General features: G+C 42.1%; 1 protein-coding gene and 1 non-coding gene across 7 annotated transcripts; both read right to left on the bottom strand.

Annotated features, from left to right (window-relative positions):
* Positions 1-2,316: 2,316 nt before the first annotated feature.
* trnah-gug lies at positions 2,317-2,388 on the bottom strand. The gene has a single exon. It is a non-coding gene; the product is annotated as a tRNA-His (tRNA).
* Positions 2,389-5,027: 2,639 nt separating this feature from the next.
* On the bottom strand, positions 5,028-15,173 carry ttc14 (tetratricopeptide repeat domain 14). Of its 6 annotated transcripts, none has more exons than XM_046392059.1 (13): positions 14,993-15,173; positions 14,537-14,700; positions 13,765-13,895; positions 13,156-13,355; positions 12,558-12,642; positions 11,742-11,871; positions 11,143-11,298; positions 10,504-10,575; positions 10,237-10,356; positions 9,787-9,909; positions 9,365-9,482; positions 6,855-6,961; positions 5,028-6,744 (listed from the first exon to the last, which is right to left on the bottom strand). In XM_046392059.1, the coding sequence occupies exons 2-13, from the start codon at positions 14,668-14,670 to the stop codon at positions 5,733-5,735; spliced, it is 2,388 nt and encodes a 795-aa protein (XP_046248015.1). In that variant the 5' UTR covers positions 14,671-14,700; positions 14,993-15,173; the 3' UTR covers positions 5,028-5,732. The 6 variants fall into 6 exon arrangements, with proteins under 6 accessions (XP_046248015.1, XP_046248016.1, XP_046248017.1 ...); XM_046392060.1 differs by having other exon boundaries at positions 14,537-14,687; XM_046392061.1 differs by having other exon boundaries at positions 14,537-14,673.
* Positions 15,174-15,287: the final 114 nt, after the last annotated feature.

Genomic DNA, 15,287 nt, shown 5'->3' with positions numbered 1-15,287 from the left:
TTCAATCATTTCAATTAATTTTTAATAATTTTGAGGTATGGACTTTTGGTTGGCCAAAACAAACACTGTAAAGGAGTCACTTTTGTAAAGGTGTCTATTCTGAATTTTTACAAAACAAATTATCAGTCACCTAATGAAGAAAATAATCTACAAATTAATCCATAATAATAAAAAAAACATTAGAAACAATCCAATACAGAATAGTTAAAAATGAGGTTCTCTTCAACCAACTACTACAGTAAAATCCTGCTTTTACACTGACACATTGTCATAATAATCTAATCTACTTTCGCTTGTAATAGAGTATTTTTACAGTGAGGTAATCATACTTTTGCCTGAGCGACGGATATGAGTACTTCCTCTCTTAAAGTCGCTTAAGACCAGTTCCGCACGACTACAGACATTATTTTAAAAAAAAAGAGTCTCCTCGTGGAAGAAGTTTGAGTCCAGTATTGTGACAGCGCTGAGACGAGGGCCAGTGACAGCGACAGGGTGAGAGTCTGATTGAACGGCAGCAGAGGACCGTACATCTTTAAATTCCTCATTATCCACTAACACACGGACAGCACGTCTGCTCCTATTCCATTACTTACTCCTCCGTATTGTCATGCTCCGAGAATTCAATGTAGTACCTTTTATTGTAGAAAATGAAAAATGTCATTTTCCCCTTCTCTGTCTCGCCCCCCTCTCCTAACACTAATTTAAAATGTCTCATCTCCTTCTGCGTGTTCAACAGTCTGATTGCCTCAGTGCTGAAGAAAGAGGCCTAAGAGGAGGAATCCCCTCTCTTTGTGAAAAGGAGTCCAGGTGGGAGCAGAGGAGGAGGTGGAGGAGAATGGAGTGGGATGATTCATGAAGGTGAGAATCTGCAGCTTCATCAGAGTCGGTCAAGCAGGACAGCTGCTGCTGCTGCTGCTGCTGCTGACCTCCCGAACCCGAGGAGGAGACCCACACCTCCAAGGACTAAAGGTCCTCTTATTCTTTTCCCTCCAGCAGTCACACCCCCTCCCTTGCCTCTGTCGTTCTTTCTTTTCTCTTTTCATTCTCAGCTTATTGCAACAGTGCAGGGTCACGGCTTAACTTCCCAGAGAAATGAAGTCCTTGAGGCCTGCAGAAAAGGACGGCGAAGAGGTGTCTCTGTGACTGACATATACCGCAGTGTACGTGAACATGAGTTTATCCCTGTGCCTGAACGAGTTAATGCGTTATCTAAACGATGAGTGACGGAGTGGTAAACGCACTTCATGAGGATGACAAACAGCAACAAATACGAAAAGAAAGTGCTTTCCTTTCCATAGTCTCTTAACTCACAGCGATAACTAGATGCTATGATATGTAAGAAATACATTTGTCCTTTACTCATAACTAAAAGCTGCATTAATTGAATACATGCTGCTTTACTCTCGACTCTACTCTGATTCTGAGGCAAACTTGTGAAACGCTGTAAGTAGTGCAGCAGCTGCTCAACATTTTCTGATTTCCTGCTTCTCTTGTCTTATGTGATATAAACTGAGGTTTGAGTTTGTGTTTGGGTAATACAATCAAAATCAGAGACTATTTCCATTAAGTTTGCAGTTTTTGCTGCAGCCAGAAGTTAGCAAAGCAACCCTTATGAGCAGATGTGGTGTGTTGAGTGAAAAGGCTGAAAGGACAATATATCAAGGGTTATATTTCATAAAAAGAAGATAATATTCACAGATTCGGGGTTCCAAGTGAAATACGTTTGAGTAAGCCAGACTTTCTAGCAGCACTCCCACTTATAAAAACCACCAAGGCTGCATCTTCATTATAATGAACCCAGTTGTCTGCTCAGATTCACTCACAGATGGATCGAAACATGGATGAACATAAAATTCAGTTTCTTGCTTAAAAACAGGGCAGCTCCATTAGTAAAGAAGCAAAAAGACTACTGAGTTCTGTTTGTCCCTAAAATCCACTGCTGCTGTCCAGACATGGTGTACCACTGCCCTCCAGTGGAGAGCCGCAGAACTGCAGCTCCGCAGCTCTGATGCACCTGAAGGGTGATTTTAATTAATTAATTTAATTTAATTTAAGTTACTTTATTAATCCCAAGATTGGAAATTACTTCTCTGCATTTAACCCATCACTGATTGAAACACACACACGCAACATGTAGTGAAACATGTTGGGGGTTAAGTGCCTTGCTCAAGGGCACATCAGCAGGCTAATGGAGGAGAGGAGCATTATCACTCCACCACACACAAATTTTTCCTCCCCGTCCGGTGGGGGAATCAAACCTGCAAACTTCCGATCTCAAGCCGCTTCTCCAACCTCTAGGCGACAGCCCCTAAAAACTGCCGTGACCCGGATTTGAACCGGGGTTGCTGCGGCCACAACGCAGAGTACTAACCACTATACGATCACGGCGAGCTACCCATTGGATTGGATTCATTGGATGAGTTATTTGCTGCTGCTTAGTGAGTATTCCAGTGTTCTGCTTCACGGATCAGAGGACAATCTGTGGAGAACACGTGTGGATACTTTATATACGATCAAACAATAAAACTGAACTTATGATGCTAAAATAAATTTCCACCAGTTAAAACTAGTCTAAAAGGCCACTGAACACATAAAGCTTCTTCTTTTATGTTACCATAAATCACTAAACTGGAGCTAGAAACAGAAAGTCAATTTGTGGTTAATAATTCCATAATGATAACAGTGAATTGGTAACCTCGGTAACGTGAGTGTAATTATGAATTCTTAAAGGACGTCTAACCAAGCTTGAAGATTTCTGTTTATTTGTTAAAAACGTTAAAATTAGCAACAGCAATTTGTACAAGGTCCACCAACCTCTCTGCAGGGAACCTTCTCAACTCATTTTAATCCTATTGTTTTTTCCTTTTATTATCAAGTGGGTTTTATTTTTCCTCTTATTTTCCATCAGTTATTACATTTTGTTCCTGTTCACGTCTCTTTGATGCTTGCAGCTGTAATGAAGTTCATTAATATTATTATTATTGTTGTTGTTAATGAAGGTACACAGAGTATAATTTTGCTTTTGATGGTACAGGTCTGTTTTCATAGTCTTAAAGGGTAAACAACAAAATGTCTGCCGTCACTCTTCATTAAACACATCAGTTAAGGTGCACATTATTGCTGTTATATCAGATTTCACTGTATTGTCCTTGTGTAGCCTGTGTTTCGCAACTAAAACAGAAAGTTTGGAGCTAAATCAATCTGGCGCACATATGCCAGTAATTTTTAGGAAGCACAATGGCACCAAGATAATCCATGTGCTCACTGATGCATCCTGCACAGGACCCCTGCCGTGCCTCGTTATAGGACTAATGATGACCCACAGGGTGAGCGCTCAGTGAGACCACCGCAGTCTCCTGCAGTCAGTGTTTGTAAAGATTAAGATGTCAGGCGTGTGAGACAGGAAGCACCGGATCAGGGGATCTGTGTGTACAGTATTGGATGAAGGGGCTTCTTTGCTGCCTGTATATTAAGTGGTTAATCTGCCCTAACAAGATAGACTGGGACATGCGGCCTCTCAGCTGCATCACTGATGATGGAACCAGTAATGATGGAGGAGGAAAGCGAGAGGTTGGCAGCTAAGCCTCAAGTAAGCCACTTTTGCACGGGGCAACACACGGCTGGTCGAGCAAGCTTGTGTGTGTGTGTGTGTGTGTGCGTGTGTCCAGTTATTTAATAAAATGTGTGACATCAAGTAGCTTAAAGTACCAATGAGCCCTAATACCACTTTAGGTTTGATTTTTTTAAATTAAAGGATGAGAGAGAACCAGATGTGTTTAGGCATCTGTAAAATAACATGGTGACGTACACAGAATGGAAATAAACAGAACTCTGCTATCACAACCTCATGTTTCACCATCATGAAAAGGTCAGAAATGTACTGTATGTCATTAGCTGTCGATGTATTTACATAAAAAACAAAAGTATAAAGAAGCTAGAGGTGCTAAAGGGATAAATCAGGGGATCACTGATGTCCAAAGGATTCAAAATCTGAACTGCTGGGGCTCGAGAGCAAAGGTCAGGAGGTCAGATCATTAGACCTTATTCCTGGACCAACTTAAATTTCTGTAGCAAATGAAGTGGGAATCCATCCAATATTTGTCAAGATATTTTACTCTGAACCACACATTTTAACGTCACGGTAGCGTAAGAGGAAAAGTCAGAGGATCGTCAAAGCCGTTCATCCTGTGGAGACCACACGTCTACAGGGGACCCATCTGACCATCAGCCCATATGTTAGCATGGCTCAAATCTCTACGTAATGCACATAACAAGAGAAACGTGCCACAATGTACTGATTCAAACACTTTTAGACTTTTCCCAATTTTCTTCACTGAAGTGAAGGTCCAGTGACTGTGTGTGTGTGTGTGTGTGTGAGGGGGGCACACATGGCACACAGGCCAGCAGTGCTTGCTCTTCCTTGGACATCAAACAGCTCTGACACACAGCAGCTGCCATGCATGTTCAGGATCAATATCCTGCTGGAAAATGAACCCTCTTCCACACATATTACTGAGCCAGCAGAGACCACATGCCTCTGCAAAGTACAGTGGGATTTCTCTCCGGCAGGTGTGGAGCCGATCCTGTGCACGTCAGTTGAAACAGCCCCACAGCAGAATATTTCCACCACCGAGTTTGACTGGACGTTTTCGGCACTGTTGCATTTACATCAGCATGGACTGTGGCCTTGAATGTGCAAACTCTTCGCAACTGTCAAGTTAAAACTTTGACTCTTCTAACAGTACAATTTGACCATTTGACCTTTAAAGCTTCAAGCTGAAACAAGACTTTTTTGAAGGCTTTCCAGACTGTCGAGGGGCTATTAAACTTTCACACTGTTGTTTTGATGCCTCTTGGTCCAAGTTAAAGACAAGGATGCGTCACTCCTATTTATTTAATCAGAGAAATATTTATGGATCATCAGCATTGAGCAGACATAACAACTTGACACATTTACGTCCCTCAAACTATGTTAATCGAATTATAGAAAAACTCCACTGAATCACGAGAACAAACGACGCAGCGCATGAGTTTTGACACTCAAATTCTTTATTGATTTAACTGAGTGTTTCACTACAGGAGTACATGTCTGCGTTTTGTAAAGCTTGAAAAAGTACTGAAGTACTAACAGTCGAGCTGCTGAGCGAAACATTTAACAAGACACAGAAGGACTGGCACAAACTGGCACATTCAGTAAACAAAGTAAACAGTCTCAACCAAAGTCAAGCACAAAAAGGAGATGTTAAAGCCTGCAGCAACTGATGTCTGATGTGCTGAATAATCTAATCATTCATCAAAATGTAACAAAAATGATCTCTAAATGGAGCAAGTTGTTCTTCTTCTGAAACAAGCCCACAATCACCAGTTACAATAACATGTTATCACATTATTTGGGAAAGTATTACATTAGTTTTATATTTTCAACCCATTCAGATGATCGTTTTAATACATTTTGAGCAGCTGTTATCCAACAACTACTACAGTCACTCACAGGCCTTAAATCTGCCGTAAAGAGGAAGACATTTCCAACTGAAATGACTCAAGGGTTTTCTCTAACAGTGAAGGCAACTTACAACAGCTGGGGACATTCAGTCGACACCACATTTGGCCATTGCCTCTGCAGTGCTCTCCTGACATATAGTCCAGAGTGAATGAATCCATGGTACAAACATCTGTTTCAAAGTCTTGTCTCACTAGTATTGGGCACATTCTGGACTTTTGGTTTTGACTTGTTATTTCGGCCTGACTCCCTTCTCCTTCTCGAACTGAGCGATCTGATTGAAAATAGCTAACAGGTTAGAAGGGAGGTCTTTTTTCGGCCCACCTGCTGGCACCGAGTTCAAACCACTCTGTTTATTGTTCCCGGCACAGTCTGATCTCGCACTGTGTCCACCCTCTGACCTGCTGCTCTCTGCCTCTGGCTTCCCCTTCCTACCATCCTTCTCTCTTTTGGCCTCTTCTACCTCTCGAGCGTCCTCCCGTGCTCTGTTTTCATACCTACCAGCATCGTTGTGCCTCATTCTATTCTCCGAGTGTTTGGAAGCAGAGCCAGAGCTCCCTACATATTCAGATTTGAAAGAGGATTTCCGTGAATACTCGGACTCAGCCGAAGAGCAGGATACTTTCCGCTTTCTGTTCTCGTCTAAGCTGCTTCTCCTCGTGGTGTCGCTGTCTCTCCTGTCTCTGCTGTTGTCCTCCTTCCCTCTCTCCCTGCTTTTATCCCTCCTTTCTCTACTCCCACTCGTCCTCTCTGCTCTTTCTGTGCTTCTACTCTGACTGTTTCTCCCTCTCCTCCTCCTGCCTTCCTCTTTGTCCCTCCTCTTCTTTCCTCTGCGTGAGGAGTCAGACTCGTCGTTGTCTGAAGCCGCCGACAGAGAATACAGCCGACTGATCCTTCTCTCATCAGGGTCCTTCTCCTCCGCCTCATCCACATCCTTCTCCCCAAAGCCGGGGCCTCCCTTCTGGTTGAGAAAGGTGGCGGAGGTGTTGGGAGGAGCAGGGTACCACTCTAGCTCCTCTTCCTCATTCCTGTCTTTCTCACTTTTATCCTCCTCACTCCTCCTGCTCTCCCTCGAGGAGATCCTGCGATGGTGCTTACTTCCCCGCTCCGACCTTCTCTTCTTCTTTTTCTTCTTTTTGGACCTCCTGCGAGAGGGGGAAGACGAAGAAGAAGAGGAGTTCCTCCTAGAGGAAGTGGAGGATGATGAGGTGGAAGAGGATGATCTCTTTCGTTTTTTCTTCATCCTGTAGAGAAGTTTTGTTTCATAAAACAGCTGATGCACTGAAGTTATGTACATGCTTTAATCTACAGTATGTTTACCTGCCATACCTATAAAAGATCACAGCCAACTCACCTCTTCTCCTCTTTTAAGATCTTACGCAATTTCTCAGCACTAGTCTGGCTGCTCGTAGCCTTCACTTGCTCCTTAGCGAGCGCTTTTTCTCGCAGGCGAATCGATTTCTTCACGGTCGCCGGGCGAAGCGAGGCAAGACGTGACATTGGCAGGCAAAAGTCCACAGACACGTATTCAAACACACACACACACACATGCAGCAGGGAGCCCGAAAGCGGTAACCAATCATTCATTCATTTATTCAGTCATTCATGTTGGAATAAAAAGTATGGGGAGGAATTCGGGAAGCCAAACGTTTGAGAAGAACAGAAAAGTCATAAACCACAGATGACGGCATGACCGAGAAACACACAGTCATTTATTTACCACAGAAGACGTGGTGTGATCCCAGAGCACAGCAGTTGGCATGGAAGCGGATGGATGCACAGAGGTAGAGTGCAGAGAAAACATTTGTTCCCCATCGAGACAGAGAAGGTTTTCAACGTTACCGTATTTGGACCGGGGACACGGCGCACAACAGTGTCCAGTGGAGGAGGCGTTGTCATTGTTTTTTTGGGTTTGTGTTTTTCCCATCCCCACGAAGCAGGTGACAAGACCGTGGCAGTTGGAGGATCAAAGGGCAGAGTCCCAGGGTCGCAGACACACACACACACACCAAAACACTTCATCAGTATTACAAACCACAGTGACTGAACAAAACTCAAACTCACAGTGTAACAGAAACTTTGGATTTCACAAGGACAACCTGAAAATTAAACTCCCTCAGACAGGACTCACACAGGTACAGACATTTCATTGACATTTCTGATCAGACTGGAGTGTGTGGGAGTGTACAGACTGTGTGTGACATGACCTTCAATCTGCTAAGCCCAATATTTCAGAACCTTTAATGGTAAAGTTGCTAATGGGGTTTAAAGGCCCTTTTTGTGTTATACATGTTGAAAAAAGTCCAGTGTCTGTGGCTGATCCAGGCCTGTAAAAAGCCCATCCAAATGCCCGTCTACGCCACCAGCACCCCTCGCATTGGGATTAGGATGGAGACATTTTTATTAGTTTACATTTAGTTTGGCCTCCCGTAATCACAGTAGTAGTTCCTCTCAACTCTGACCTGTGCATGTGTTTTATCGGGTCACTTATCTTATCGTCTCACGGGGAGAAGCACAGGTGTGTATAATAAAAGTGAACATAGCTGAATTCCATTTTGCTGCTTCTGTTTCAGGGTCCTGGTGTTGTGCATTGTGACTCACTGTCACACTGTCACAGCTCACCTGAAGAGGGCAGACGCATCATTGAATTTATTAGTCACACCTGCACTTCTCCTACAGTGACGAGTAAAAATGTCTTTTGTGGAAAAGGGCGGGTGGGAAGAAATGGGTGAGGAATTTGTAATATTAATAATCCTCAGGATTTCCGTTAAAATATAACTCTTTAACTAATATTAAGCTAGTAAACCATTAGCAGAAAAACTGAAGGTTCAATCCTTCCTGCTGGATGGAGACATCTTTTTTTTTTTTTCATATGACTGGTTAATAATCAAGTGAGCGCAGCGCAGCCAACAGAGAACCTGTTTGTCATGCCTGCATAAAATTAAACTTGCGAGTCTGTGTGAACCTATGCTGTGTAAACGTACAGTTTTGGTTTGGTTTAACATCCCTTCCTGTGGTGTTAGGCTGGCATAAGATGTACTAATTTATTGTGATGCCATCGTCAATAACACACCAAAGTCTGCTGACTGTAAGAATCATTCACGTCAGGATATGAATTTAAACCTGCCACAATGGTTGACAGTGGAAACAAGCTGTGAATAAAACACTCATACGGGTCAGTGTGTGTTGCTAGTCAGCTGCAGTTAACCAACCAGTGGATACAGGGCAACAATATCATTATCATTCATTTGAAATTGTGTTTCTGGGCACCTGGTTAAGTTCAACATTAACTCTCTTTACAGCTCTGTTTTTGGCCTCCACCAACTGCTGAAGGAAATATCTGGCTATTTAGCTGCTAACTGCTTTGCCAAGTTAACCAGGTAGTCATGAACATTGGCACTTGGTGCGGCCTTGGCCTGAAAACTGCTCCAGTTGAAAACACAATGATGAGACTGAACTAAAACAGAAACGCAGAGGACCAGAAAACACCCCAAAGATGCTAAAACGCTCTGTAAAGCCGACAGCATCTGCAGCAAGGGACAGTCCTCTGTGGGTCATACTTATGTGTGACCCCTTTCACACACAAGTAGCCAAATAATCCGTCGTTACATAATACAGAAATATTGACTGTAGTTATTTTATGGAATAAAGATCGGATGACCCATTTTTGTCAAAAACAAAGCTCATATGCGATTTTTATTTCTTTCTTTCTTTCACCTGTTTTCTGAGGTCATGTCTGACACCACATTCAAATTTAGACGTACCAAACCTTAATGTTCCCATTATTCCCTAAAATACACAACTGAAGTCCTTGCCTGACAACTTTTTCAAGTTGTGTGTGTGTGTGTGTTGTGACCCACTCACCTGTATGGTTTCTGTGATCTTTTGCAGGGCCTCTTGTGCCTCAGGATTTAAATCATCAAGAGACAAAGCTCGTCTGTACAAACCCTCCGCTGTTACTAGTTTCTCCTGTTCTTCAAGCCTACGGACGCACACACAAACACACAGAACACACTTCTGTGTAAGTAATATTGTTAATGTTATAAATGCTATTCAGGTACATTTTTTAATTCTAATAAATATAATGATAATAATTCCTATTACCCCAACATGTTAAATGATTTACTGATCAAAACAACCAGGACAGAGATCCTATGAGGAAACTGCTATGTGAATGCACATATGCTTGATTTTTAATTCTCTCTCTTTTGTTTTACGGTAACATTAGTGAATTCAAAGCTCTCACACCTCTGCATTCTTATAAACGTAAAGGTAGCACTACTTACTGTTTCCCTCTCTCCACCAGTGTCTGGCAGAGGTACTTCTTGGCGTTGCGGTGATCTGGACTGCACTCCAGGGCCAATTCAAAGTCTGTTATAGCCTTCATGATGCTGCCTTTGTTAGCATACCTTCGAACAACCCATGACGGAAACAGGAAGTAAGAATGAAAAGCACAACTGGAGAGAATCCAATCCTTACCAATACATAGGAGGATTATAAAGACTAAATTGCAATTCAAATGCATAAAACAGACATTTAAGCAAAACATAAAAGAACATTTTAACAAGGAACATTACAGGTGGTGGGGTCAGGTGGGGATTCACCTGGAGCTTTTATGTTTTGACACTTCATTAAATCCACAGCACACTCTGGCCATCACGGCTGACCAATGGAGCAGCGCCCAAGCGTGTACAACATTATAACATCAAAAGTAGGTTGCATCAGAGTAAACTCACAGAGCTCCTCGTGCCACCAGAGCTTCCACATTGTTAGTGTCGATGTCCAAGGCTTTGTTGTATTCATTCATGGCTTCAACATGTCGACTGTGTTTGAAGTGGTCCACACCCGCACGGACGCTGAGAGAGCAAATACACACAGGGAACATGGGTTCATATTGATGTCAAGATCGACCATACGAAAACATAAATTATCCACTTTGCACTGTGGTAACTGTGACAAAGAAATGAATTGCCGGCGGTTGTAGTTAAAAAGTTTAGCATTACCACTTCAAGGCCCATGATGCAGACTGTTTCTTCCTGATTTCAGAGGCAAAATCCTCCTCTCGGAAAAGTTTACTGTGGGGAAAAGAAAAACAGAGAAGGACATTGTAAGGCTTATTTTCCTAAAGGGTGCCACGGTCTACAAGAAGACTAATCCTTTTCACCTGGAATCTTATGTTCTCATTTGTACGTATACACTTCTCTACAACTCTATGCACATTACACAACTTGCCTTGATATTTAGAAATGAGGAGAAAATTAATGGAGAGTTCACACCAAACACTAAGCCAATTTTTGATGAGTCATGATTGCAATTAAGGTCAAAGCACAGTAATTTATGCCAGCTGACTTGTTCACGGCTGATGTACAGTCAAGTATTCTGGATGTTTTAAGCAAATAAACACAAATGATCCCACAGTCAAACCAATGTGCCTAATGTGAAGCAAACATTTGCAAAATGACACCAATGAAATAACTGCAACGTTGTTTAAGATTCTCCTTTTCAAACAAGAACAAAGCAAAATTGAAATCAAAGAATTGAAATCATCAGTGTATGGTTTAAAATGAAAGCACAACCATCCAACAATCCTCAAACTACAGCAAAATATGGCGGCACTTCAGGCAGCCAGTCGACATGTTTACCTTTGTAGTCCCCTCATCACTGATGGTGGGTGGGTGTCACTAACCCCCACCTTCTCCAGCAGGTAGTCCACTACAGAGGGGTTGTGGTAACCATGGCAACCCCTCAGTAAACGCTCATACGTCTCACTGGAGTCTGCGGCTGCACAAACACCACGACTGAGAGAAAAACAGTTGAGAGATGTTAGAAATGAAGCCTAACTGGATCTACATGAACACCAAACACAGGTTATTCCACAAATTCTTGCCACAGTCTATGGTGCTTGAAGGGGCTAGTCGTCCTCTTCAGGGGTCAAAAAGCAATTAAGAAGCTCACAAAGAAAATGCTTACATAAGCACTTGTGGAGAAAGATAAATAAGGTCAATTTAAACTGATTTACCTGTGCGACATGACATTTTTTAAACAAACAGTGTATTGCATTGCTCCATGCTAATAATACTACTGTTTCAATTCATGTTTCCCCAACAAGTAATTCTCAAAGTGCCACCATTTAAGGCAGGTTTACATTCATTTTACACACCATTGTTTAAAAATGTGTTTTGTAAGTCAGAATCCAGTGTAAGATTTTGTGGTGTTTTGTCATGTCATGATGTGTAGCTACCTGTAGTGTTTGGGCAGATCCTCTCGGGTGATGACACCCAGTTTGACGCGCTCAAAGCTGGGAGAAACAGAGGTCTGGTGGAGGGAAATTGTGATTTTCTCCTGGTAGCGGTCAATATCTTTCACTGCAGCTACCGAACAAGAAAGCGCAGAACTTAGAGAAAAGGATTTGACAATTTCCTCCTGTCAGACAATAAATTAATCATTTGTGCAATCATACAAAAACATGGTTGAAGGAGAAAGATATCACTGTCATCCACATTTCTAGCTGTGTAACATCATCTTCACAATCCATTTAGGTTTTGGTTCACCAAAACCTGTTGGCATCTCAGAGAAGAAGAATGCGCACGTCATTATAGACAATGGTGCTGAAACACAACCCAGGAAGGACAGTCTGAGTAGATATGAGTGTGAAAGCTTATCAGATGTCAAAATACTGCACACTGGTTTCTAATGCCAGCAGGAAGGATTTTACAATTCTAAAAGGTTAACACAGACGCAACCTTTTTATCCATTTACAAGATAAACAGCAGTGTTTAACAATGCAGTGTACTCTCAGATGACATTATATTGTCTTGCAGCAAAAGCTGGGCATACTGGCACCTCTGCTGTACTAACACTAACTGAAACTACTACAGGGACTTCATTTTTTAAACACAGTGCTGATGCTGCTCTGATCAAGACTAAAGGGAATCCTAACGCACACTGTCATATGAGTAAAATATTAGCTTGTGAAGGATCAAAGCCAAATGTCCGGTCATCAAAAAGAGTTTAAACACAGCTGTGAGTTTAAGACAAAGCCAACTCTAACACCAACCCCTGATGAAGTCTCCAATCTGGTAGTAGGACAGAGGATCATCATGGCTGCCAGTGGAGGGAATTTCTCTGATGTGACACAGAGCCTGAGGGTAAAAAAGACATTTTGAGGGGGACATTTCAGCCTTTATTAAACAATAATAGTGCAAAGATGGAAAGGAATTGGAAAGAGGAAGAAGAAAATCAGGTGTTGAACTAGTTTCCGAGAAACAGATTGCTCAGTTTGTCATTGACCTACAAACTGAGCACGTAGCATTTGCAACAAATGTTAGAGGCACTGTTCCCTGGGGGGACGTCTGTTGCATTAGTTTAAACAAATGATTCATGTTGAGCTGGAACTACTTTGCCTCCAGATATTCTCTGTCATTCTGTCAGGTACTGGAACTGGGGTGTGCCTGTCACACTGGTATTTCTGAAACATTAGGACAGAAGATTTCAAGGCCCCAAATGTAGGTTACAGGTGAGATGAACTAAAAATCTGCATGAATGTCAAACTCAGTCAGTCAGTAATGCACAGAAACAGAGTTGTTCGTTTCAGCTGGTTACAAGGTCTGTGACGTGGTTCCAATATAATCAACTGATTTAGCTTGTTGACCTACCGACAGCTCCAGGTCTTCTACGTCTCTCTTCAGTCCTGCTGCCGTGCAAAGCAGAGTGAGAAAGAAGCCGTATTCTCTTATGTTGTTGATCCTTCCCACCACAATGTCTCCTCTTTCTAAGTCCCTGTACAGCATGGCTCTTCTTTCCTCATAAGACACCTCCATGAATAGTTCCAAAGGTGGCATGACAGCACAGGGCTCTGGGAAAGCACAGGCAGAAAACTCAATAAAACTGCATTTGAAGATGCTTTTCTCTGTACTGCACAGAGAGTTTATGTATATAAAGCCACATGAACTTAAAGACATATCTTTTCCTCTTTGCATTTTTCAGTCATCCGTGTTACACACATCACACAGAAGTGATACGCTTTTGATTTTGAAAGCTCAAAGTTGTGTTTATCGTGCACGAATGTAACCTGAAGCTTTTTAAAAATCAGTTTTACTGAAGCGCATGTTTACATTTAAGCGTGTTGTCTTCTGTTCTATTGTTCCATTTAACTGCTTTGCCATTGTTCAAGTGTTTCAATGTGGATGGAAACACCCAAAACAAATACATGTGATGGCTTCATGCTGACGGAGCCTGCAATAAGTGGTCAAACCAGCACATACCTGCAGCCTCCTCCTCCTCCTCATGTTCATCTTCTTGATGTGTTGTGATCTTCCAGGCAGGACAGAACAGGATGTCAGCCTTCCTGGCAATGAACTGCTCGACGAGGGGGTTGCCACGCCTTTCAGCGCTACTGCGCAAAAAACACACATGCTCAGCAGAGGCTTCTCAGTGAATAATCTTTTATCACAGCAAGTGTTGTCTAATGCACACCTGGGTGACAGGGACAAAGTAATATCATGCAAAAGAAATATCTGAATTGCTGCACGCTGTCAGCTCTAAGTTTACTGGAGATACAGCTTTTCTGCTGTGGTTCGTAATTAGGCATCATATTCACAATATGGATGTAAAACATTGTCCTTCCAGAGCCGCAGACTGCAAAAACCAATAAAAAGAGGCACTAAAGCACAAACACCTGGCAATTAAACTATCAAAACTAATCTATGGTTGTTTTGAGAAATAATGAATCGTTTTGCTCATCTTGAAAGCAAAAAATGCCATTTGGCAAATTTTATTACTACTGATATCAGCTTCTCAAATGTGAGGATTTGCTGCTTAAATTTTTGTAAAACTATACTTCTTATTGGGTTGTTGCAGCAGCTCAGTGCATTCACATAATCTAAAAGTGCAATGCACGATATGCGATTCCTATCTACAGGATGAGTTATATATATAAAAAAATCGAGACACTAGTGGCAATGAGGGTGAGGGGTGGCTTACTGGACGAGTGAAAGCTGCATGTGCAGCTACAGGTGAAATCACTGGCTGACATACCTTTCATACGTGGCCTTGCATAAGTCAGACACCACAGCTTCAAAGTCTGGGTTTTCTGTTTGTTCACATTTCAGCTTGCTGAGCAGTGGCTCTCCATGATACGCCAGACACTGCCTCAGCAATTCTCTGTCCATCCTCTGTTTATACAGGACTGCATCACATTACTGGTCAAGTCAAAAATATAGCAATGGTTGACACTCGTTTGATTTGGTTAAAACGATTTAGCTGAGAGCAACAATTAAGTCTTGCAGTAGAGACATATTTTGTTGTAACCTATTACACTTGTGTGCCAGCTCGCAAAATTTGTAGATATTTAGGGAATAAAGAAGGCAATACAGTTTAATGGAGGTAATTTAGATAACAACATTGCTCTGCGTCGTTTAGCTAGCTAGCAAACAAAGTCATGCTAACATACTAGCACGTAGAAATGAGTGCGCTCTCTTTGAAAAAACTCACAATGCTCCGATAGTTTTAGATATGCAAAGTTCCCCCCATTTCCTACAATACAACTGTCGTATAATTTTCACAAACTTTAGGCAACGCAAAGAACTCGACCAGTGAGCATTACTAACATGCGAACAAGCCACCACATGGATGATTGAGCATGCGCAGGCTGTGTTACACTGAAACTGTCCGGAGAAACAAGTCTTTTGCAGGAACAACAGTGGACGGACGGCATTAATGTCATCCTATTTATCGCTGCACAAAATATAGTTTGCGTGTCTAAAATTAATTCTATATTATGAATAAT

Source organism: Scatophagus argus, chromosome 6 (assembly GCF_020382885.2).
Source record: "Scatophagus argus isolate fScaArg1 chromosome 6, fScaArg1.pri, whole genome shotgun sequence".
NCBI classification, from domain to species: domain Eukaryota; kingdom Metazoa; phylum Chordata; class Actinopteri; family Scatophagidae; genus Scatophagus; species Scatophagus argus.
This window is presented reverse-complemented; position numbering and strand designations above follow the sequence as displayed.

Bases quoted from the DNA above. Each gene is read 5' to 3' on its own strand.
- ttc14 (XM_046392059.1), bottom strand. From the start codon at position 14,670: ATGGACAGAGAATTGCTGAGGCAGTGTCTGGCGTATCATGGAGAGCCA. The intron at 11,872-12,557 runs GTTGGTGTTAGA...CTTGTTCGGTAG, and splicing joins GATTGGAGACTTCATCAGGG to CTGCAGTGAAAGATATTGAC. The intron at 10,357-10,503 runs GTAATGCTAAAC...TTGCTCTCTCAG, and splicing joins GCATCATGGGCCTTGAAGTG to CGTCCGTGCGGGTGTGGACC.